Source organism: Zingiber officinale, chromosome 3A, assembly GCF_018446385.1.
Source record: "Zingiber officinale cultivar Zhangliang chromosome 3A, Zo_v1.1, whole genome shotgun sequence".
NCBI classification, from domain to species: Eukaryota; Viridiplantae; Streptophyta; class Magnoliopsida; order Zingiberales; family Zingiberaceae; genus Zingiber; species Zingiber officinale.
The window spans coordinates 45,562,613-45,587,516 of record NC_055990.1 but is presented as its reverse complement, the minus strand read 5'-3'; the positions used below and the strand labels follow the sequence as shown (position 1 = coordinate 45,587,516).

General features: G+C 36.6%; 1 protein-coding gene and 1 pseudogene across 1 annotated transcript; both read left to right on the top strand.

Moving 5' to 3' along the window:
* LOC122050387 overlaps positions 1–17,425 on the top strand; it is a 54,097-nt pseudogene extending 36,672 nt beyond the window's left edge.
* Positions 17,426–20,583: 3,158 nt separating this feature from the next.
* On the top strand, positions 20,584–21,782 carry LOC122053702. The gene is made up of 2 exons (XM_042615694.1): positions 20,584–20,833; positions 21,263–21,782. Exons 1-2 carry the CDS (start codon positions 20,717–20,719, stop codon positions 21,515–21,517), a joined length of 372 nt encoding a protein of 123 aa, XP_042471628.1. The 5' UTR covers positions 20,584–20,716; the 3' UTR covers positions 21,518–21,782.
* Positions 21,783–24,904: the final 3,122 nt, after the last annotated feature.

The window sequence follows — 24,904 nt, the reverse complement described above, 5'->3', positions numbered from 1 at the left end:
TGCAAGCTCAATCGGTCCATTTATGGACTGAAGCAAGCTTCAAGGTCTTGGAACATCCGGTTTAATGAAGTAATCCAGTCGTATGGATTTATTCAGTGTCCGGATGAGTCTTGTGTATACAAGAAGTGTAACGGAAACGTGGTGGTATTTCTTGTACTATACGTAGATGATATTTTGTTAATTGGCAACAATGTCAAGGTATTATCAGACGTAAGGGTATGGTTGTCCAAACAATTTGATATGAAGGACTTAGGAGAGTGTGCACACATTCTTGGGATCAAAGTGATAAGGGATCGCAAGAAAAGAATGTTGTGTCTGTCCCAAGCTTCATATATAGATACAATCCTTGCTCGTTTTAGCATGCAGGATTCCAAGAAAGGTTTCTTACCTTTTAAACATGGAGTAGCTCTGTCTAAAGAGATGTCTCCAAAGACGTCGAAAGAGATAGAAGACATGAAAGTAGTTCCTTATGCTTCGGCTGTAGGAAGCCTAATGTATGCAATGCTATGTACGAGACCTGATATCTGTTTTGCCGTGGGCATGGTCAGCAGATATCAGAGTAACCCTGGACAAGGACATTGGACTGCGGTAAAGCATATATTAAAGTACCTGAGAAGGACTAGAGATTATATGCTAGTTTACCAAGCAGACGATATGCTCCCTGTGGGTTACACGGATTCAGATTTCCAATCAGATAGGGATAACAGTAAGTCTACATCAGGCTATGTGTTTACTTTAGGAGGTGGAGCCATTTCATGGAGGAGTGTTAAGCAGAAATGCGTATCGGACTCAACCATGGAAGTTGAGTATGTAGAGGCAGCTAAAGAAGCAGTATGACTCAGGAACTTTCTAATGGACTTAGATGTGATTCCTGGTTTGCCCAAAATCATCACAATTTATTGTGATAATAGCGGTGCAGTTGCAAACTCGAAGGAACCACGAGCTCATAAGGCAAGTAAACATATAGAGCGCAAGTACCACCTGATACGAGATATCGTGAAGCGAGGAGAAGTTGTCATCGCCAAGATTGCATCAGCGGATAACCTGGCAGATCCTTTCACTAAGGCCCTTCCGGCGAAAGCTTTCGATCGGCATGTGGAGGGAATGGGAATCAGATGTATGGTAGAAGATATGACAACTTAGTCATTAGTATAAGTGGGAGATTGTTGGAGTGTATACTGAAAGCCTAAGCTTTTGTAAACATTTGTTTTAAATAAAGAATCACATTTGGTCAAATTATCTACATTTGTTTGTAGTTGTTCAATTAGTTTATATTGAAGATAACATAGCATGTGGTGTCACATGCAGAAGATAATGTTATCAGTACCTTATAAATTATAAACAGTAGCTCACGACCAAAATGAAAAGGAACAAATCATTAGAAGGTCCTAGTGTAATTAGGTATTAGTTTATCTTGACTGTATAATTACACTAGTACACTCAGAGTGTATTGAGTAGGACTATTTGAGGTCGTTTCTTTTATACTGACTTTATAAAGAAACAAAGACCTCGGTTATTATGCAAGTGTGTGCTCTTAATCCTAATATAATAACAAGCACATATATTTGATATTTATTTCTTTAATTTATCAATGGGTGAGATTTAGTTCGATGAATCAATAAGCCCGATAAATTGGGAAATGGTATCAATTATAGTGTGTGTTGTTGATTATAGAAGGAAACTGTGTCCTAGAGATACTAGGTTGATAATGTCCTCAAGAGGAGCTCATAAGGATTGTCATATTAAACCCTGCAGGTGGACTTAGTCCGACATGACGATAAGGTTGAGTGGTACTACTCTTGGACTAAGATATTAATTAAATGAGTTGTCAGTAACTCACTTAATTAGTGGACATTCGATATCTTAAACACAGGGAGACTAACACACTCATAATAAGAAGGAGCCCAAAAATGTAATTTGGGATTGGTGCGGTAGTTCAATGATAGTTCTCTAGTGGAATGAATTATCATTGATAAAAATAAGTTGTGTGTTTGGGGGGAACACGGGATGCTTAATTTTATCGGGAGACCAAAACCAATTCCTCCTCTCGGTCCCTATCGTAGCCTCTTATTTATAGAGTTCTATACACACCTATACCCACCTTCTATACCCACCCAATAGGGGCCGGCCTAGGTATAAGATTGGGTGGTCGGCCCTAGCTTGAACCCAAGCTAGTAGGGCCGACTAAAATAAATTAAAAAGAATTTTAATTTTAATTTTAATTTTTATTATGTGGAAGAAATATTTTATTAAAGAGAATTTAAATTAAATTATCTCTCTTGTAAAATTTACAAAAGATTAAAGAAAGAGATTAGATCTTTTTCCTTATTTGTAGATTGGTGAGATATTTTATTTTCTCTTTAAAAATTATTCACATGTTGTAAAATTAAAATTATGGAAATTTCTTTTTATTAACCATGAAGAGATTTTTTGAAGAGAAATTTTATTTTAAAATTTCCGGAAACAAATAAGGAAAGTTTTAATTGTTGATTGAAACTTGTCCAATTTGCTTCCCATTGATGTGGCCGGCCACTTGATTTTAATTGGGAAAATTTTATTTTATTTTTCTCAATTAAATCATGTCAAGGAAATTGAGGAAATTTTATTGTAATTAAATTTCCTAATTTGCCTAGGCCAAGGAATATAAAAGAAGGGGTGAGGGTGCCTTCATGAGACACAACATCTATTATTTCTCTCCCTCTTTTGTTCCTTGGTGTAGCCGGCCATCCTCTCCCTCTCTTCCTCTTGTGGTGGCCGAACCTCTCTCTCTCCCTTGGAGCTCTTGTGGTGACCAGATACTACTTGGAGAAGAAGAAGAAGAAGGAGAGAAAGCTAACATCTCTTGGAGCTTGGTTAGTATTATGGTTTTTCTCCTTGGTGAAGTTTTCCTTTGTGGCCGAACCTTGCTTGGAGGAGAAGAAGGTGGTTGGTGGTTTCTCATCTTGGTAGATCGTTGCCCACACAACGTCCGAGGTTAGAAGAGGAATACGGTAGAAGATCAAGAGGTTTTTCTACAAGGTATAACTAGTAATTTTATTTCCGCATCATGCTAGTTATTTATGGAAATAATACCAAATACAAGAGGCTTACGTTCTAGAATTTCGAATATGTTTTTTCGATGCTGTGTTCTTTTGTTTTTTTCTTTTCCTTGTGATTTGATTGTTCTCTTTGGTTAACCTAAAGTTATTTTAGGAAATTAAATATTAGCTTTCTATAAAAGGTTTTGTCTAGTCGGTGGTGGTTGCTCCCATATCCAAGAAGGTCATGTGCCTCGCCACGTCAGTACTGGGAACCAATTATGGAAATTAATATTTAATGGAATTAATAACTTAAGGAGACTTGGGTCGAACGTGTAAAGTTCCGCAGGAGATCCAAGTCAAAACCTAAAAGAACAAATAGATTAAGTTTTGGATCAAACGTGTTAAGTTCCGCAGGCGATCCAAAATTTAATTTAAAAGAAGACATGGTAGCTAGGAAAAGGTTCAGACCTTTGTACAAAATTTTTGTACAGTGGAACCTATAGGTTTTCCGAGTAGCAACCAACAGGACGTGAGGCTGATAGAAGAGGTTAGAAGGCTAGGTCTAGGTTATACGGGCAAGGACGAGTACATGAGAGATTATACTCAGGGTAAAATCATAAGTTTAGAGTTTTACTATAGCAGTACTGTAGTAATAACCGTAGCCATTAATATAGCAGTTACTATTGCAGTCGACTGGTGTTTTCATTAGTCGACTGGTAGCGAACAAAATGCCTCTGTTCACTTAACCCATGTGGATCAGTCAGTCAACTGGTATCGAGCTGTTGGCCTATAATGATCGAATTCCATTTAGGACCAGTCGACTGGTGGCGGGAAACACAGCTAGGTATTTCCTCTTGAGCTTTATTTAAGAGAGCTAAGGGTGTTTGACCAAGATTGACGAAATAGGCTTGGTTAAAGTTTATTAGAAGTCTCTTAAGTGTTCCAAGCTCTTCTTGTGATCTAAGGGTTTTGGATCAACGTTGTGGTGAGGGGTCTCTACCAAGAAGGAGGTTTGAGATAGCCGGAGTTTTTCGAGGAATCATCCATCGACGGATCGAGATCATCCACCTTATGGACAGCCGTGGAGTAGGAACTTTATCTCTGAACCACGTAAACGAGCGTGTCTTTGTGGTTTGCTTGTCTTCATTATTCTTGTTTTAGTTTGGCTTTCTACTTGTTAGTTTGTTTTGTATTTCGCTGTGTACTAACATTATAGGAAGCGAACGATTTGGGTGAGACGCTATTCACCCCCTCTAGCGACGTCAAAGTCCCAATAAATTCATGGCCGATATGTAACTGCAATAGACCTCCGTTCGACCACCTTTCGTAAGCTCATTGGTTCTTTAGCGTTAATCGTCTTGACTTTGACCTCTACATTGGCTGCTATTTCAGCACTTGACCCGCGCTCAATGGACCCCCTTTTATCACCGCATCACCGGCTAAAAATATAAAATCGATTCGATTGGTTAAAAAAATCAATAGACTGAGAATAATAACATGGGCAAAACTGAAAGTGGATACATGATTCAGTCATTTATAAATTGCCCTACGTGATTTGATAATTTCTATTTCGAAACTTTACTTATGCGATTGGGTAAAAAGTTGAATAAATAATTTCTAAAACTATCAAATACTTTTGGTTACAAATAATTGATAATTACCTATCAACTAAATGCAATTTTAATGTACTAAGCCTAATTTGGGTGTATTAGTTTGATGACAAAAAAAACAGAAAATGCTTCTATGCATAGAATTTCAATGTAGCAGTTTCAAGCACTATTTTCTCAAACCACAAAAGGGTATAAATGTTATGATATAAAGACCGTTAGCATTCATCTATCTAAAAAAATTAGACAAATTAATAAACCAATTCAATTCAAGAGTATCCAAATTGGTATTAACACGCAAGTATTATAACATTCAAATAGTAGTTACAAACTAATTCAAATAGTATTACAAATTAATATGAAGGGATGTTATAACATCTATGTATTAATTGCGTTCAATTCTAGAATTGGACGTCATTAACGAGCAGATTTTATATAAAAATTTAAAATATAAAAAATAAATTTTAGATATAAAGAAATAAATAATTAATATTAATATAAAATGAATATAAATATTAGTTTATAAAATAGAAGTATCAATAATCGATACCTGACATATTATTTGAACATATAGCATATGTTAATATTCAAACTATACCCTAAGACACGTATTAATTCTAATGAAATTGCCATACGAAAGCATATTTTTAAAAAATTATATACAATTTTTAAAGAGTTATTTATTAAAATTACATAGTTTAAAAATAAATTTAAATTTATCATAAAATATAATTTTTTAGAAAAATAATAGAGATCATTCTGATTATTTTAAGATAATTATAGAGTTTACATTTTATTTTTCAAAAATCTATATGACAAATCATACTGTTATGCATTATTTATTATCCAATTTATCTAATAATGAACAGGGTTCTGTTAAACATGTTGACCAGGTGAACCTCTTCACTAGGGATGGCAATGGGTCGGGTTCGGGTCGGATTCTATATCCTCCGTACTCATACCCATCGGGTATAAGATATCCAATGGGTATACCCATACCCATTAAAGGACCGGATATATTCTATACGTGTAATTTTTCTTCTTTCTATCGAGCTATTATCATTCAACAAAAACATATTAAAATTAACATCCTATTAAAAAATATATATATAATTAAAAAAATAGATTAAACATCTATATAGGCCTACTAATATCAACAACAAATAGTAAGTTGATTTTAGAAAAAGAAAATTTTCTTTAATATATGTATATATATTATTTAATCGGGTATTCGGGTCGGGTATCGGATATTGATAGTCCCTCCATATCCTCCTCCATTCGGGTCGGATGTCGGATCCTCCATCGGGTTCGGGTGGAATTGCCATCAGTCTTCGCCGCGACTAACTCACGCCCTAGGCCACCCTCGCGCGTCGGATCTCGGGGCATTCCATTAGACGTTCGTCGTTCAAAAGCAACGACGCACTTTTACCAATCACAAGGAAGGTACACTATCGGGTAAACCAGAGGTCGTAAATCTAATTACATTTGATCGTGCAAATGTGCAATGTTTTCTGGAGTGCGTACTCCTTCGGTGCATCAATGCATTCAATCTCCGTCGAGGATTTGCTTCCTCTTCTTTGGGTTTGTTTTTTTCCTCTCCGGTTCGTAAATTGACGAAAGAAGCAGCTGACGAAGACTACGAGGAGATCGCCAGATGGAGGATCCCCGTAGGTGGAGGGACGTCGACAAACTCCTCAGCCGCCCCGGCAACATCGTCGGCCAGGACTTCGAAACCGAGCCCCATCGTGAGTATCGTTATCCCAAAATCTGCATCAAGTTATCCTTCTTGTGGTTTGGCGTGAATGTTTTGTGGAATGAATTCCGTAGCTGAGGGAGGACATCGGAGACATCGTAAGGGTGCTCGTGGTCGGGGCCGGCGGCTTGGGCTGCGAGCTGCTCAAGGACTTGGCCTTGTCCGGGTTCAAGAACATCGACGTTATTGACATGGACACCATTGAGGTCTCCAATCTCAACCGCCAGTTCCTCTTCAGGTTTTGGATTTAGAATGTATAGCAGTTGCGGATGTTCCTGTACCATGTCCAGCATTTGTTTGGTGTTTTGTGCATGAGATGGATGAAGCAAATACTATCAATGTTCATTTGTTTACATTTGAAATTTTATCCTTATTGCAAACATGTTGTTTGTGTTTGATTTAACTTCGTAATATAGCTTTGTATTTACATGTCACATTCTTTTTCTGAAACTTCTACTCTGGTAGTTTGGACGCACAGAATATGTGAATATGCAAACATATTGATGTTGAAAAGATTGAATTGTTTGTTCCAAAGGAATGTTAATTCCTCGTTTGCATGATTATGCAAGTAAGCTAACTGTAAATAACTCATGTACCAGTAAGAACCATGATCTTATTGTGCAAGTATTGCTAAAAGATGGACATAGGGCTTTCAGTGGTCTTAGCAAGCTTACTTAGTTCCCCTACATTTCTGAAAACCCAAATTTTGCTCTGTAATCATTGTTCTTAAGAAACAGGATCTTTTTGTGCAAGTAGTGCTAAAAGATGAACATAGAGCATTCAGTGGTCTTAGCAAGCTTACTTAATTCCTCTTTATTTCTAAAAAGCCAAATTTTGTTCCATAATTATAGTTTAAGAATTCATATATTACCTAGCTAATGTTTGCTTTGTGTTATGAACTGTTTTGCCTCTCTATCTTCATAAAATCATCAGCACTTTACCAATTATGTCTACTTATTTGTTTTTGATATTATAGAATTCAAGATGTTGGGAAGTCAAAGGCAGAGGTAGCAGCTGAACGAGTTATGAAGAGAATTAATGGAGTAAACATTACTTCTCATTTTTGCAGGATCAAGGACGAGGACTTAACCTTCTTCAATGATTTCAATATAATTGTCCTTGGCCTTGATTCAATTGAAGCTCGAAGCTATATAAATTCTATTGCTTGTGGCTTCCTTGGTAAGATTCTAATTGCCATGCCTACTTAAATTAACCATGGCTGCAACATTCCATTTGTTAAAAAAAAAGGATTTTCATACGAGAGTCAAATTGGGAATAAATTGTATGTATATTTGTAGGTTTAAAGGTTACAAACATATCCTTTTGTTGGGATTTTTAAACACACCCAGCTCAACGTCATGATTCTTGTGAACCAGGTGTTAACTCAATAATAGCCTGGCATACAATTATAACCCAAGCTTAACCATTTTTTCTGTGACATTATTAGGAATAAATTTTCAAAAATTGATACAGTGATAAATGGCCAATGATTATTCAGTCTTAAAGAATTAAGCCAGACAATTAGAGACAAATAAGGTTTATTTGATAATTTACAAATATTTACAAAATTGATACACTTGTCAGTAATGAGTGAAATTCTTAACATCCATGCTTATAATCTTATTACATGTATGTTGGGATGAGATCTATGTAGTTGGGATTCATCACTTGTTATTGTTTTGGCGGCAAGGATTACAATACTGATCGTGTTGGTGTGCCGGTAACAAATAATAACATTACGAACAAGTACCTTTGTTATGGTTGTTGTAGTTAGGATTATAATGTTGATCGTGTTTGTGTGCAAGTAACAAATAGTGCAAGGATTACAAAATGCTTAGTTGCGAATGAGTATCAGCATTAATAAGATGTGTTATTTGGTGTCCTTTGAATATCAGTTTTTATCTATGATGTTTTTACTAATCCAGTTCTCATTTTATTGCTACTTTATCTTTTAGTGGTCACTATAGCCATATTGATATTGTGCGAGTTCAACTCAATGCAGAGTAGATGCCATTTCAATAGAATGAATTTTTATTGTTAACCTTTCTTAATACTCCATCTGATATCTGAACTCAATGCAGAGTAGATGCCATTTCAATAGAATGAATTTTTATTGTTTAACCTTTCTTAATACTCCATCTGATATCACATATCTCATTGTCTTTTATGGAATGTAGAGTATGATGAAGATGACAAGCCTTTGCTTGCGACAATCAAACCTATTGTAGATGGTGGAACTGAAGGTTTTAAGGGTCATGCTAGAGTTATCTTTCCAGGAAGAACTCCTTCTTTTGAGTGCAACATATGGCTCTTCCCACCACAAGTGAAGTTTCCATTATGAACTCTTGCAGAGACTCCTAGAACTGCTGCTCATTGTATTGAATATTCACATCTGATCAAATGGGGAGAGGTATTGTAATATTATTCTAAATTTCTCTGCTTTTTGTTGCTATTCCTATTATTATATATACTGTTTGGATAGGTCCATCATGGAAAATCTTTGATGCTGATGATCCTGAGCATATGCAGTGGGTTTACTCAGAGGTTTGCTTGTTTGCAGTGTATGTTTCTCTTTTGCTCGATATGAAATTCTTGTATATTTATATTTTCTTAAATATCTTGAACTGGCTCTCAAGAGAGCTGAACTTTTTGGAATTACTGGTGTGACATATTCTTTGGCACAGGTATGACAAGCTTCCATGAGGTTGCTTTCTAGTTTAATGATTTCTATTGATAGATGAATCAGACAATCAGTGCTACTTGTTTACATTTGCTTTCTTTTTATGGAGTGTATTACTGACGCAATTTGAAATGATTTTGCTGTAACATCTCTACTTGATAATATAGCTACTTTATGTCCCTTTGCCGGATACATGCCAATATGGGTTTCATATCGGTATTTCTAATGCTGCTTGAAAATTTCAGGTTCTTTGGATGAATTATAATTGTGGTGGTTCTCATTCTTCACTTTGATCTGATTATGTGTTTTTCTTTTTTACTTTGACAATTCTCTTTCAATTCCTTTATATTACCCTTAAGATGATTGACATGAGAACTACAATATGTTGGTGCAGGGAGCACTAAGCGATTGAACTTGTGTTTTGATAATAGCAAAGGGGTTCAAAGTTAAGCTGTCTTGTGATCTAATAAGTTGAACCAAGTGTGCAAAAAAGTCCTAAGTGATCTTAGGCGAAGGAAAGTCCTAGTTGCGGATAGGCAGGTGGAAAGTCCTAGCTATGGTTAGGCTACGAAAACCTAGTCGAGGGACTAGGTGAAGTCTTAGCCGGTCGAGGACGTCAGGTGAAATCGTAGAATCGCGGATTCTAGGTGGAAGTCCTGGGTCGCGGACACCAAGCGGAAGACTAAACGGGCCGGGGATCGGACGTCTAGCAGAGAAGTCCTGATCAGATGGTTTGGAGGACCGATCTGGAAAAAGATAATTTTTCCTGAGAGGAGTAGGTGAGGACGCGTTCTTTGAAGAGGGAACAGTAGGCATCGGTCCGATCTAGAGTTTCAGCGAAACTCAAAGTCAGGATCAGACAGTCCGAAAGCTATCAAATCTTATCGTTCTTTACATATTATGTGTCTGGACTAATCTTATTTTGCAGGAAGTTGAAAATGGACAAAATGGAAGTCCAGGCGCCCGGGATGCCTTCCCCGAGTAACAACCTAGGCGAGGACTAGGCGCCCTCGTGGTCCGAACGACCAAAATATGATCTGTTCCCTAAGCTGGAGTGTGAGGATTGGTCGGACCTGCGTCACGTTCCAGGTCGGCGTCCGGGCGCCCGGAAGTGGATAACCTTTGCTGGATCGAGTTTCGATAAGTGCACGCTATGTCAGCATGGTCCAGGTGCTCGGAATAACCCATAAAAGAAGCATTCGACTAGTGGTTTCACAACGAGATTCCAAGCAACTTCTGCTTCTATGCGCTGCTTTGATAAAGCCTCTACAATGCCCAAAAGCTGCTCCGACGATAACCACGTTCAAGATTTGATACTCCAAGTCGTCGGTATTATTTGTTATTGTTAAAATTAATTGCTTGATTGTAATCATTACCTTAACTTTCCGAATTGATAGTGATTTCCCAACGAAAGCGATCGACAATCGCGGGCCTTGGAGCAGGGGTCGTTACAGGCTCCGAACCAAGTAAATCTTGGTGTGTTAGTATTGTTTGCTTTTCGTTTCTATCTTTATTCCGCTGCCCTTATCTCTTTGATTTTTGTTTTAAAACAAACGTGAAAGCCACGAGCGCTATTCACCCTCTCAAGCGCGCATCGATCCAACAATTGGTATCAGAGTGGGCCGTTCTGAATCGGTACAACTATTGTTCGAGCATTTTTCATTGTTTTTTCATCTGTTTTTTAATATAAATTCTTATGTCTTTTTACTAAATTTTGATTTGTCCAATATGATTCTCATCTCACGATAAATGTTTATTCGTTGGATTTTTCTCGAAATTAGTGCAACACCATTTGAGCCGATTTATTGTCTTATTTTTCAACCGCAGTACTAATCCAAAACTAAGTCTTGGAACAAGTTTCATCATTTTTATCTTTGCAAGAATCTTTTTCTAAATGACCCACCAAGAAGGCTACAACACTGCACGACCACCACTATTCTCCTGCGAGGATTTCGGCTATTGGAAGAACCGAATGGAGTATCACCTCAAAACATAAGTCGAAATGTGGATCATCATCCAAACCAGTTTCGCACTTCCACTCGACGGCATTAGAAAACCAGTATCGTGTAAAAATTGGGACCAAAGTCTAATAAAGAAGATTGAGGCTGACGTCAATATTTAATTTCCTTATATAACCCTAGGTTTAACCAAAAGGAACAATCGAATCATAAATTCGAAAAACAAAAAAAAAACACAAACTCGAATCACAACTTCGAAACCTAGAATTATATGCCTCTTGTGTTTGGAATTCATACAAAGAAAAACTAGTATGATATTGAAAACAATTACTAGTTATACCTTTCTTTGTATGCAATGCCCTCTTGATCTTCTACCGTATTCCTCTTCTTATCTCGGACATTGTGTGGACAACGATCTACCGAGATGAGAACCATCCAAACCCTTTTTCTTTCTCCTTGCAAGTTTCGGCCAAGCTCCTCTCCTTGAGACGAAGAATTTCGGCCACACCACCAAGCTCCAAGGGATGCTAGAAACAAAGCCTCCTTTCTCTCCTTCTCCTCCAAGCAAGATCCGGCCACCACCACAAAGCTCCAAGGGATGACGCCGCCGGCCACCAAAGAAGAAGAGAAGAGAGAAGAACAAGGACTAGGGCCGGCCACCACCAAGGAAGAGAGGGAGGAAAATAGAATAGAGTTCTCCCTCATGAAGGCACCTCTACCCCCTCTTTTATATTCCTTGGTATTGGCAAATAAGGAAAAATTAAATAAAATCTTCCTTATTTTCTTTGCTATGAAAAGGAAAATTTAATTGATTAAAACCAATTTCCTTTTCTTAAATATCATGGTCGGCCACCTCATTGCTCCAAGCAAGGAAAGTTTTAACACAAAATTAAAACTTCCTTATTTGTTTTCGGAAATTTTAAAATAAAATTTCTCTAATAATTTTTCCCTTCATGGTTGGTTATAAAAGGAATTTTATAAATTAAAATCTCTCTACTAAAACATCTGGATGATTTCCAAAAAGAAAAGTTATCTTTTAAAATTAAAATCTTCCCCTCAATCTACAAATAAGAAAAGATATCAAATCTTTTCTTAATCTTTTGTAGAAACTTATAAAAGGAAAAATTTATAATTTTAAAACTCTCTTTTAAATCATGAACATAGTTACAAAAAGGAAAAGTTTTTTCAAAATTAAAATCTTCCTTTTAATCTACAAATAAGGAAAGATATCAAATCTTTTTTTAATCTTTTTGTAGAAAGCTATAAAAGGAAAGATTTATAATTTTAAACTCTCTTTTAAAACCATGGAATCCACATAAGAAATATTTTAAAAAATTAAAATCCTTTTAATTTGATGTGGCCGGCCACACCAAGCTTGGGTTCAAGCTAGGGCCGGCCACACAACTTGGCTTATCCTATTTGCTTGGCCGGCCCAAGCTTTGGTTCTAAGCTTGCTTGGTCGGCCACTTTAGGATGGGTATAAAGGTGGGTATAGGTGGGTATAATACTTTATAAATAAGAAGCTACGATAGGGACCGAGAGGAGGAATTGGTTTTGATCTCCCGATGAAATTAAGCTTCCCGTGTTCGCCCCGAACACCCAACTTAATTTCATCAATAATAATTTATACTACTAAAAAATTATTATTAAACTACCGCACCAATCCCAAATTACATTTTGGGCTCCTTATTATGAGTGTGTTAGTCTCCCTGTGTTTAGGATGTCGAATGTCCACTAATTAATTGAGTTACTGGCAACTCACTTTAATTAATATCTTAGTCCAAGAGTAGTACCACTCAACCTTATCGGCATGTCAGACTAAGTCCACCTGCAGGGTTTAACATGACAATCCTTATGAGCTCCTCTTGGAGACATTATCAACCTAGATTACTAGGACACAGTTTCCTTCTATAATCAACAACACACACTATAAGTAATATCATTTCCCAACTTATCGAGACTTTTGATTTATCGAGCTAAATCTCACCCTTTGATAAATTAAAGAAATAAATACTAAATATATGTGCTCGTTATTATATTAGGATTAAGAGCACACACTTCCATAATAACTAAAGTCTTATTCTTTTATTAAGTCAGTATAAAAAGAACTTACCTTAAATGGTCCTGCTCAATACACTTAGAGTGTATTAGTGTAATTTATTAGTCAAGATAAATCAACACCTAATTACATTATGACTATTCCAATGGTTTGTTCCTTTCCATCTCAGTCATGAGCTACTGTTTATAATTTATAAAGAACCGATAACATAACCTTCTGTGTGCGACACCACACACCATGTTATCTACAATATAAATTAATTGAACAACTACATTTAGCATATAATGTAGACATTTTGACCAATGTGATTCTTTATTTCAAAATAAATATTTACAAAAGCTAAGCTTTTAGTATACACTCTAACAGACTCAATGGTCCAATACGAGATGGACTTAAAGGTGATTGACAAAGGACGGTATAAGATATCCGAGGGACTGAAAAATTCATAGCAAGGTGAATTCCAAGATGAGGAGTATAGAGCTTATGATGGTTCGATAGCTTCAGTAATCAGTAGTCTGAAATGAGAGCTCTGTAGGTGATCAAGCAAAGCGAAGGGTGACATATGGAGCAATTTTGGAGAAGCAGTGCAGTGAGCAATGAGTAGCGATGGATAATAACAGTGGAGGAGAGGGACCAGTTCTATGAGGAAGTTGCTGGCAGTGTGGTTTGGCAGAACTTCAGAATTGTAAAGGCTCGAACACGTCTGGTGGAGAAGATTTGCTAGAAAGCGAGTGGTGAAGTAATCAAAGAAGTGATGGAAGAAGGCGAATGTGTGAAGGTGATGGATGGACGAATGCTTGAGAAGGAATTAAGATGAAGAATGCAGTGGAGTGGATGGCATGGTTTGGACTTGATTTTGATTCCAAGAATATGGCATGGTTGGGACTTGACTTTGATACCAAATTGATATCACACAAGAATGCTTCAATACTAAATTAATACAATATCAAAATTGAATCTTTAAAACACACAAAAATCAAGATGAAATTAATGAACCAAAGAATAAAAGGAAATATCACACAATGATTATCAAAAAATATTTTATCGAACGAAAGTTAAAAAATACATGGAGACAAAAACACTTTTATACACTAAATACCAACCAAATGAGAAAAATATATTTCTAATTATGAAATATAATAATCTTAATATAATGGTACCATATCAAAAGAATTCCTGCCAAACTAAAATATAATTACAAATTTTTACCAAATCAATAGATACTAAACTTTCGACATCTAAAATGGGACAATTACTAAAAGCAATTATAAATTCAAAGTTTGAATTGATATCTTTTTCTAGTTCGCATCTCTGTTTATAAAAAGGATGGCATGCATTTCTCCCTGTGTAGGGCCTTAGTTTTTAAAAAATGTAGGCACCATTTATATCTTCTAACTACTTTATTCTGTGTTTTTCAGATACAATGGTCTGGATGGAACACATATAAAAGTAACTGATTTTGTTAGAGACACAGATTGTCTTTTTTTGTGGGGCTGGAACTCTCATTGAACTTGACACTTCCACTACTCTTTCACAGATTAATTAACCTTTTATGGGCTCTCTTTCTGTTGAGACTTGCACTATTGATTTTTAGGATTTTTTATCTTTTGATTTTGTGCTATGAGCCTTTATGAGGATACCTTCTGATATTTGAGACTTGTTCTTATTTGAGAGACAGAGAAAAGAGGAAATACTAAAGGGAAGGTTGCAACTAATATCTTTTTGAGAAGCTTGTGCCCTTAATTATATAGAGTAAAAGTTCATGAGTGTGAATAAGAAAAGGACGAGTTAGCTTTGGCCTCTGGCCTGGCTAGAGGAAGAAAATACAATGTCTAGTTGCATTGGCAGGGAGGAATCGCTAAGCATTTGAATTTGACTGACCAGACCTACTGATAAAGAAGCCAAGATTGATTTGAAAGGTGAAACCCTCTTTTGGCGTCCCAAAAGAATTAGTACCCCTCGAAGGCCATCTCACTCAGGAGGTACCTTTCACTTGGGTTTCTGTTCAAGTTGAAAGCAAGCAGTCATTAATGGGTTACATTTTGAAGCAAGTCCCTATCGTTAGATATTCTATTGTCAATGATTGCTAATTCTACGGGTTAAAATCAAGCGCTTGCTACTAGGATACCTTTAGTAGTGCTTCCATTTTCCAAGCCAGTGAGGTGCCATTTAAACTAGTGACTTTAGTGCCAAGGTTGGTCAATGCGGGAAATAAAACAGTAGGGTGACGCTCAAAACCAACAGTGTGAGCCACTCTCTCTTCTGTCACTACACTAGATCTCTTGCAAGTCAACCATGGATTGATGAGAAGATAATGTTCCCCTTTTTCATGTATAAAGCCAAAGGGTTAGTCCTTGAGTCCGGTTTGAAGAGTGAAAGTAGCCATTCAAGGGTTGAGTCCTAAGTTATAGAATACCTCACAACTATAACGAGGTACTCAAAGTGCTGTAACTTACAAAGCAACCCATCTCTTGAGAAGGTGAAGGTAATCCGCTTTCTTTCACAACATATGGACTAGACTTGTTTTTGGAATACCCCATTCTACATTTATGGGCAAAGATCACACTGTCCAAACTCTGATTCAAGGTGTCAAAAACAGGCATCAGAGCTGGCTTTCCGTACCTTCATTTGATTTATTGGCTACAGTCTATGGCTACCCTTTTTTTATGGCATTTCCACATTAGGATGCTTGGCCGGAAGAAAAAGAAATATGGTCAAAATCCTTTATTTGGAACCTTGCTAAATTCACCTTCATGAAACGCAGCCATACCAAGTACAAGCATGCTTGGACTGTGTTATCCTAAGCTTGGCTCCTGTGGCTAGGCTGAGTTTTTCTGTAAACATTGCTGGCTTCCTGCACTTCAAGTTTTCACAAATGATCTCCCAGTTTGTAATCGCTACCTCTCATTAAAAAAGTGATTTGCAGTCATCACAAATGAAGAATCCTTGTCCAAGCATAGAATGCATTCACGTCTATCTAGATAAACTGCTTTTCTTGCTAGAAGGGCCATAGTGTTCACTTTATTAAGCAAGATCAGCCAAGCAGTTACCTTGGCTTATGTTGGGGCAAATGATCTCCAAATTAGGCCTTTGAACTAACCACTAGATTCTGAATTTATCAGAAACTGATAGAATGACCATTACAAGAATCTTAAACCATATTCATGTTACTTTTTACGGTATATGGAAATTCTCATCATGAAAATATCTTTAGAATTAGTTGATCAAAGACTTTAGACAGGGCAAGCAAAAGCTAACCAAAGTATAACCTTCAGTGGATCCACAATCATTCCCACTTGCCATGTTCATTTTCCCATAACTAGATACTACTAAACTCATATTTAAAACTAATGCATCAGAGAAATCTGTTGGTGTATATGTATCTTTCACAAAAGGAAAAAGAGGTGCGGGTTCCTTTCTGCATTTTTTTTTTGTGTAGCACCATAAATAACCCACTTTCTGAAAAGAAACTGTTGTATATAACATGCTCACGTTATTAGTTGTGGAAGTTTTTTCCCTTTTTCTTTTTCTCTCTTCTGCCTAACTGCTTCGTGTTTTTGTGTGTTATATATATATTTTTTTTTGGTAATGTTAAATGGTCAGAATCTGGCCAGCCAGAATATATGCATGCATACATTATACATGGACATTTTAGTCATATCATATTTATATATTAATTATATACATATTCATACATATATTATAATTCATTTCTAGTTAGTCAGATTCTGATCAACAAAATTTACTAATATTTTTTATCTATATTCCATAGTTCATCGAACTTGTTGGCAAACATCGAAAGCTTCTCGTGTCAAAAGCTAGTGTCACGTACAGGGGCAAAAATCTTTACATGCAATCTCTCCCTATACTGGAAGAAATGACACGAGCCAATCTCCAGCTCCGCATGTTTGACCTCATTGATAAAGTTCCAAGGGACACATCATTCCTGAGGAAACTCCGTGTTGTCTTTAAAAGGGTTACTGATGAGGCCTCAAGCAGAGCTCATAAACTATCTCGGCTATAAATTCTACCTTTGCATTTCTTTCCAGTTTCCAGCTCAAGGATTCTTCTGAACATGTCCAAATCACACAACTATTAGAATCATCCTTCCGTTTTTTATTTGAACAGATGGAAGCTATTTAAGTGTAATTTTCAGTCATAGCTTTTTTGTGGTTCAGATAAATAGACTAAAATTATCATCTTTAAGTTGGGATTTGTTTCTCGTATGAATTGAACAGAATAGGCTAACACTGTAAAACAGCACTACATGAACTTTGCATCAAGATTTCAGCTCCCCCGAGATTGGATCTCTGATGATGTTACTCTTTGCATCCAGTCTTTCTTTGAAGATGCGTATCAGATTGTGGTTGTACTAGTATTTGTTTTTTCTAATTTATTGCGACAGAAGTATATATGTACATGAAAATTTTACACAGGTTTAAGTAGAATAAGTACCCAGAGACCAGAGTCCAAGCGATGATGGAAAAGCAAGTTACTCAGGTTTGATTAAAGAGCCTGCTAATAGCAAAAGATGGCCACTTTCATCAGCCTTCAGAAGATCGTCATATACTAATTGCAACTTAACTTTATGATGCATCCTACTGCAAGTTGAGTCCATTCCCCATCACAAACCGACAACTAGTTTCCATCACAAGAAGTCGAAGGGACTCTTGACACAAGTAGACCTAGCTGTGTTTCCATTATTCTTTTCAGGCCAGCTATATGTGAACTGCCAATGACAGCGCTGGCAAAAAGATGAAGCATGCAACGATGGAATGTAATCGGTCCCAGCACCATTCAGGTATAGAGCCAAAAAGCATTGATACATGAATTTTAATTTATTATTTTTTAAAATCAACGGAATGACAAAAATTAAGGTTATGTGGTGTAGCAGCTCTGCTGTCTTCATGCTTTGATAGCACCGAGTACCTGCTGTAGCATCCACTCAATTCTCTACACAACTTATCCGGATCAGTGGAGTTCAACAAACTAAAGTATCCTTTAATAAAAATAAGGATTGGATAATTTGGTGCAATTGAACAACGTCTTGTGTAACTTCGGCCACTGAGAAATGTACAAGCAGTGATAAAGGATCAAAGTTTGAATTTCAATAGAGATAAATATTCTGAAGGCCGTGCATAAATTATGATATATCTACCTTTAAAATTAGTCATGTGAAGCTTAGGCACTTAGATTATTAAAAAAACAAAAATAAAAATACAAGCATGTCATTGGAAAGAACCAGTCCAGTTGTTTGGGGCATTAGGGATGCCGACTTCTCTCTCCACTTTGGAAAAGAAGGTTGAACTTCGCATACAACTTTTTGTTATCTAGTCAGATCCTTATCAGAAGCCCTTGGTGCTTATTTGATTGTTCATTGCTAGCATTCACCTTTTATTTGAATGTTTTTCTTTCCTAAAGAAATATAAATGAGAACTGGGTTAATACGACTAGATCACTTCAATTTGCTAGCAATCAAATTGTGATTGGAGCTGAAGACAAGCCAGAGGCGTAGAACTGGTTAGCCTGCTCTCTGGGTTCAAGCAAACTGCAAGACTTGATTTTGGCTTTTTATAGTGCACTTGCTTTCTTTGCTGCCTAGGTATACATCTGCAAGATTGAAACATGAATTATTTCAATTTTGATAAATTGGACTCTAAATTTCCAGTCGGACAAAAGTGGAGTAGTCCGAAATTTGAAGAATTGAAATTAGTGGACTCTAAATTTCTCGGATTGGGTCAGCAACCAAAACCATCCGTTTAGAGCAAGATCAAAGCTCCACTGTCATCGACGTGGATGGAAAATCTTTCTACTGTGCTTACTGACCACACTGCCAGCCACATTCAATGGCAGGCAATTGAAGTTAGAAAGCTTATCTATTCCTGAACTTCGAATCTACATTGGAAACTCTACAGATTCTTATCCGTTCACTGTTTCTTTCCCAAAACTCATAAATTTGATTGACAGTGACGTGCAAACACTGTTGAAGGGAAAATGACACATCCCTTCGCCCGCCCTGAGTTGGGAGCTGCAGGAGGGCTTTTGGCGATAATGCTGAAAGGTCCGAAATCTGATAAAGTCTATTGGCTAACAATTACTTATTTTTAAATTAAACATTTGTCGTTATGGATTCAAGTAAATTGTTATTGTGTGCCTAAAAACTCATGAGTTTTGAATCGTTAAAATGACGTCTTTTTAAACAGAATCAAACTGCCTACAATATATTCTACTTTAAAATATCTCGTATACAAGATTATCTTTTAGGGTGCAGGTATTAGGGGTGGTAATTATAATCAGATTCAGATTGGTAGATTCGGATTGACCGGTTTGATTGAAATATCAAAAGTTGAACCCGACCTAATTAGTATTTTGGATCAAATTGTTTAATCTGAATTCAATCCATTTATCTATATTTGATCCAAATTCGATCTAAAATGACCTATAACCCGAATCCAACCTGAAGCCGTCCCGACCTGAAATGATCCATTTATAAAAATATATTCAACTTAACCCGAACTCAACCCAAATCCGACCCGAAAATACCTATTTTATTAAAATATACTTATTTCAACTCAAACTCAACTTGAATCTGACATGATCTTGACCCGAAAATATTCATATACGGATTCGTAGGTTGTAATCGGATTATTTGAGATTGATCCAAACCTGATTCAATTATTAATCATGTCAATCAAGTTGATTCGAACCCTACCTGAAGCTAATAAGACCTGATCCTAATATGATTTTTTTTCATATTTAGTTTGAGTCATATTTTCATGTTGGATCAAAAATTACCACCCCTAATAGGTATCTTGTTAATCAAGATCTTAAATTTATATTTCTAGTTTGCATCTAAAATCATTTTCTATCATTTAATAAATTTACTACCTGTGAGAAGTTCAAACAAGGGACTTTTTGCAAATGAGTGAAGTCCTCAAAGTTTGCTCTCAAAATCCACAATACCTCCATCGACGGGCATCAAGTAGATTTGAATCAATACGTGAAAAGGAATATTTACGTATCGATTGCTAGCTGCGGTGCATTATAGATTACTTTATTCCAAAGAGAAGACAATTTTAGAATGTTGGCTGCGGACTGATACATCGTTCGTGCTTCTCGATTAATCTGGTAGCCGATGCAAAATTTTCTTAGGATGGACTGATCATATCTTGGATTGATTAGTTTGAACAGTTCAATATCTGAATTATAAAAAAAAATATAAATGAGAAAACCTTGAAATTCTGTTAGACCTCAAAGGGGATTGGCCAACCTACACTAGGTCCCAAATTCTCGGGATTAGTGGGGCATTAATCTCTGCAACCCGTGTAAACTCTCTCCATCTACCACTTAGTCTTCTCAGTCATCGTAATTTACCTCTTCCGTATTTATCTTAAGATGGACTTACGAGGGCGCCGAGACAAACGTATTCACTTTTTGTCACAAATTCTCCCCCAACCCACATGCCTCTCCTCCTTGCCTTTGTCTATTAAAGTCCGTGGCCAACCCAACCAACAGGAAAGGACAGCAACGAAGAGTCAAGCCAACTCACCCTACAAATTAAGATAGCAAGGCAGGAAGTGGAGTTGGATCCCTTCTCCTCCTTTTTCAAGTGAAAGAATTCCAGCACTAGTTGTGGAGTATGGCTTTGGACGTAGAAGATGAAGCGTTTTTTGCAGATCTAAACAAGCAACTTGCCATGCTGATCATGGACGATGACGAAGAATTCCCAACTCAGTGCCCTCCCCTTCCAGTTCAGGTATATTACTACAGCAAATTTCCTCACTGAATTTCTCTTTTTCCCCTCTAGAAGAGGACAAATTATTCTGCCATGAATCTGTTCCTTCTCCTCTTGTTTCTTGATCTTGCATTTCTGAACATTTTCATGCTTTCTTCCTGTTCCTGATCATGTTACGTAGCCTTTTGTTCCTCAAGAAAAGTTGCTCAACCAATAAACATTCGGAACAAACATCAATTTTCCTTGTTGGAGTAATCCAATTGTGAAGTACAAGCCATAAAGTTCTCATCAACTGGTAGCCAATTCATACCTCTTCTTTTACTTCCCCCCACATCAAATACCTCTTCAAAACACCTTTTTTTAACAAAAAAAAAAAAGAAAAGTTTTTTAATTAATTATAGTTAGAATTGCTGGTGGCTCTATTAATTGTTTGATGTTTAATATATGTAGGAGATTGCTTACATGCCCCAGATGATAATGTTGATGCCACCATACATAAGTGAGGTGGTCCAGAGAAGGGAGAGAAAAGGAACTGGAGTCTTCATCCCCAAGTCTACTGCTCCAAGAAAGAAGAACAAGTCAAGGAGACCCACCACATCATCAATGGAAAACAATAACAGCAACAATAATTACTCAAAGAGGCAGCAACAAAAACCTCCCATTTATCCAAACTATAACTGCAGCAATTCAAGTAGTTTTCTGTAGACAGTCTTTTGTTGCTTGAAGTGTGATTGTGTATGTATAGAAGAAAACAACAACAACTTAATATGGCTATGAATTAGTGATTTGCTTGTGAGGAGGGCCAAGAATAAGGTTGGGGCCTCTTCAGTGAATTGTATAATAATTACTCTGATTGATGCATTGGCCAGTCAGGTAGATAGGACTGGAGCAAAATTGTATAAATGTAATTATTGGTGAAAGTAAAAAATATCCAATGAAATGAATGAATTAGTAAGATTGATCTGGTGAAGACTTGCTTAAAGAGTTGATGATGCTTTATTCTCTTGCACTCAAAACACTTTGTCCACATTTATCCTAACTACATGAATTATTCTTTTTCAAACAATATCAATTCTTACATAAACTATATGAGTGAAATAAATATCTATTATTATTATTATGTGGATTTTTCATTAAATTTTAGTTATGTTTATTTTTATAAGATATTGATAAGAATGGCATTGAATGTCGTAGTTCATGTCGAAAAGAGAGGCTAATGTCAGCATCTAACGAGTGGGCCCAGAATCTAACAAGATGCACATGCATGGCACACCATAGATGTTGGGGATCTGTACGCTTCCCATGTTATGGATTCTTATGGGAAACAGAGTTATCAGAATGTAGTGGTAAAGCATTCGACAGATAAATAACAGAATCAAAATTCCAATTTTAATAAAAATAATTTTGGAGATCGACCTCAATAAATTATATTTCAAATTTATTTGGTAGATGAATTTAAGAATGTAAACTTTCTAAATTATAAAAATATAAATTAAATTTAAAAAAGGAGTGGACATGCATCATCCACATCACTCTTTTATCTGCTGCTTGTGGTGATAGGCAGATGTTCACTCATAGTCATAGGACTTGCAAGCTGCTTCATTGGTGGTGGGACAACACAATTAAAGTTTATTTTATCATTCTTCTCAAGAAAATATTAGTTTTTTTTTCACCGCAAAATCTTTTATGTTCTTGCAATTTAGTTAGTCTTAAATTTCTAATTGATTTTGAATATAACAAGTTAAAGTAAAAAATGAATCTTGGAATCTTGTTTCTTTTGTAATTTGTTACTATGCACTTAATGTGTTCTAGTTTATTTATTTTTAATCAATTAATCATGATTACATTGCAAAATTAATTGCTTAATCTTCCAAGAAACAGTAGCATCTTTGAGTAGCTTGGTTAGTAATTAATTGATACTGAGTTAGATTTTTTTTTTTTTTTTTGGACAGTGTTTGTTTTGTAGTTTATTAAATTTCTGTAAGTGGGCTGAGAAGAGACATATTTAATGCACTGTGGATTAGTGTACTGGAAGCAACATATTTAGTACACTCAAACGTTTAATCTATAAAAATTAAAATAACAAAAATGAAGGTCAAACCCAATCACAAGAAAATTGCCATCTTCCTTTCAGTTTTTTTGGGACATTTAAATGGATTCAACTCATGAATATGGTCCCTAAAAGCTTGTATAAAAACATAAGATGAAAATCCAATGCAAATCTTGCAAATTTGGTGGCAAAAGTTTGCATTAAATCTGGAAGAGTTTGGCTATTTACCAGGTTCTGCTTCTGGTACACAATCTCAAAAGGCAAATAAGTCCTTAATATACATCAACTATACAAGCAAAGCCCACCGTAACCCACCGTATTGTGCAAGAATTTTCTTTTTAAGTGAGATATGTAACTATAGAATATTGAAATTCTGGATTATCCATCGTGAGCATCTTCCGATTTATTATGACAGCCAATGAAAACTTTTATGGGATCTGGCCAATTGCCTCTAAAAATTTTTTAAAAAAAATACAAGCAAAGCCAAGGAGAATCATTGCTCCTGTTAGTGTATTCTTTTCATGCTCAAGCGTGACAATATCTTAGGAATTAACATGGTCAAAAGGAAGGGCTACGATGTTGAATGGTGGATCACGTGTCTGAATATGTAAGATCTAAACAGTCATCTTGATATGATCTTCCAGCATGGCCTCAACATGCGTCAACCTCAGATGGGGCAGTATTAACGGCTGAATGTGACATGCCAATCATGATGTCAATATGCAATCATGCCTATCTCTCACATTAATGATGTCAGACTCTCATGTTACTGAAGCGTACATAGAGTAAAACGGTAACGATGGGGTGCTATGTCAGTCCTAAGGGTCGGGTCGGTAGTCAAGTGGCATGAATTTTAGTCCAGTCAGTCGGATTCGGGTCTTATTTGATTAGACTGGATGAAGAGGCTTGTAATATAGCAAATAGAGGAGGTCTTCACGTGGCAATATGAGGGTCAAGAGTCAAGGTGGTTGGTCAAAAATCAAGCTAGGGTTAGAAACATAGCCAACACCTGACTCCAAACTCCATCAACACCTGACTTCGACTCCATCAACACTCGTCTCTAACTCCATTTGTAACATATGACACACAAATAATAATAAGATATTAAGGATTAATTGAGAAATAATCATATAGAATTTCCTAAGAATTTTTAGAAAATTTTAGGAATTTAAACGAAGTTCGTATGACATGTTTAAGGGGACTAATCCATTAGGCTTAAAGAAAGCATGTTTAGAATACTCATTTAAGTTGAGAGTTGATTGAAATATAAACTTAAATTGATTAACCTAAGTTATATATAAAAGGGGAAAAAATCTAATCTCATTTATCTCTACTGATTCCTCTCCTTCTCTTCATCACCACCTCTACCACTCCCGAGTGACCTCCTCACGCCACCGCTCGACGCTGCCGATTGATGTCATCGCCCGTCGCCTGTCCAAGCAGTGGCACGGCTTTGTCACAACGACCTCACGACCACCGCCTCTCACTTCCTCTTCACTGACGTCGGTTCCTTTCTCCCCGAGCCGATCCCACCCTTCGCGTGAGGCTAGGATAGCGATGCCACTGGCCAGGGTGAGAACCCTCATTGCCTCTTCATTCGGGCCCAGCCCAACTATCATCGCTACTGTCGCGCCGCCTCCACCTAGCGTATGTTTGGTCGAGGCCATCATTGCTGGAAGCCGATTGCCATCTTGTGACAGTCGTTGTTAGGCGCATGACTGTCGGTGCAGCCCCCTGCCTCGCCTGTTGTTGCCCCTCTATTGAGCCACTATCGTCGGCCCTCCACCACCTGTTGTTTGCCACTCTGCCGCTAGGAAGAATAGAGAAGGGTAATGATGTTTAATCTTATATGTAGATTAATTAGGTAATTCATTCTTAATTAATCACCTAGTTGAATAGAAATTGGTAAACATGGATTCTTTGGGAAATTGATCAATGGCTTAAGAATAGATGTATTATCTGATGATTAATAGGTTGATTAAATCAGGATTCTTTCAATCGATTAAGATGTAGGTTTTTGTTATCCGATCTACGGTTGATCT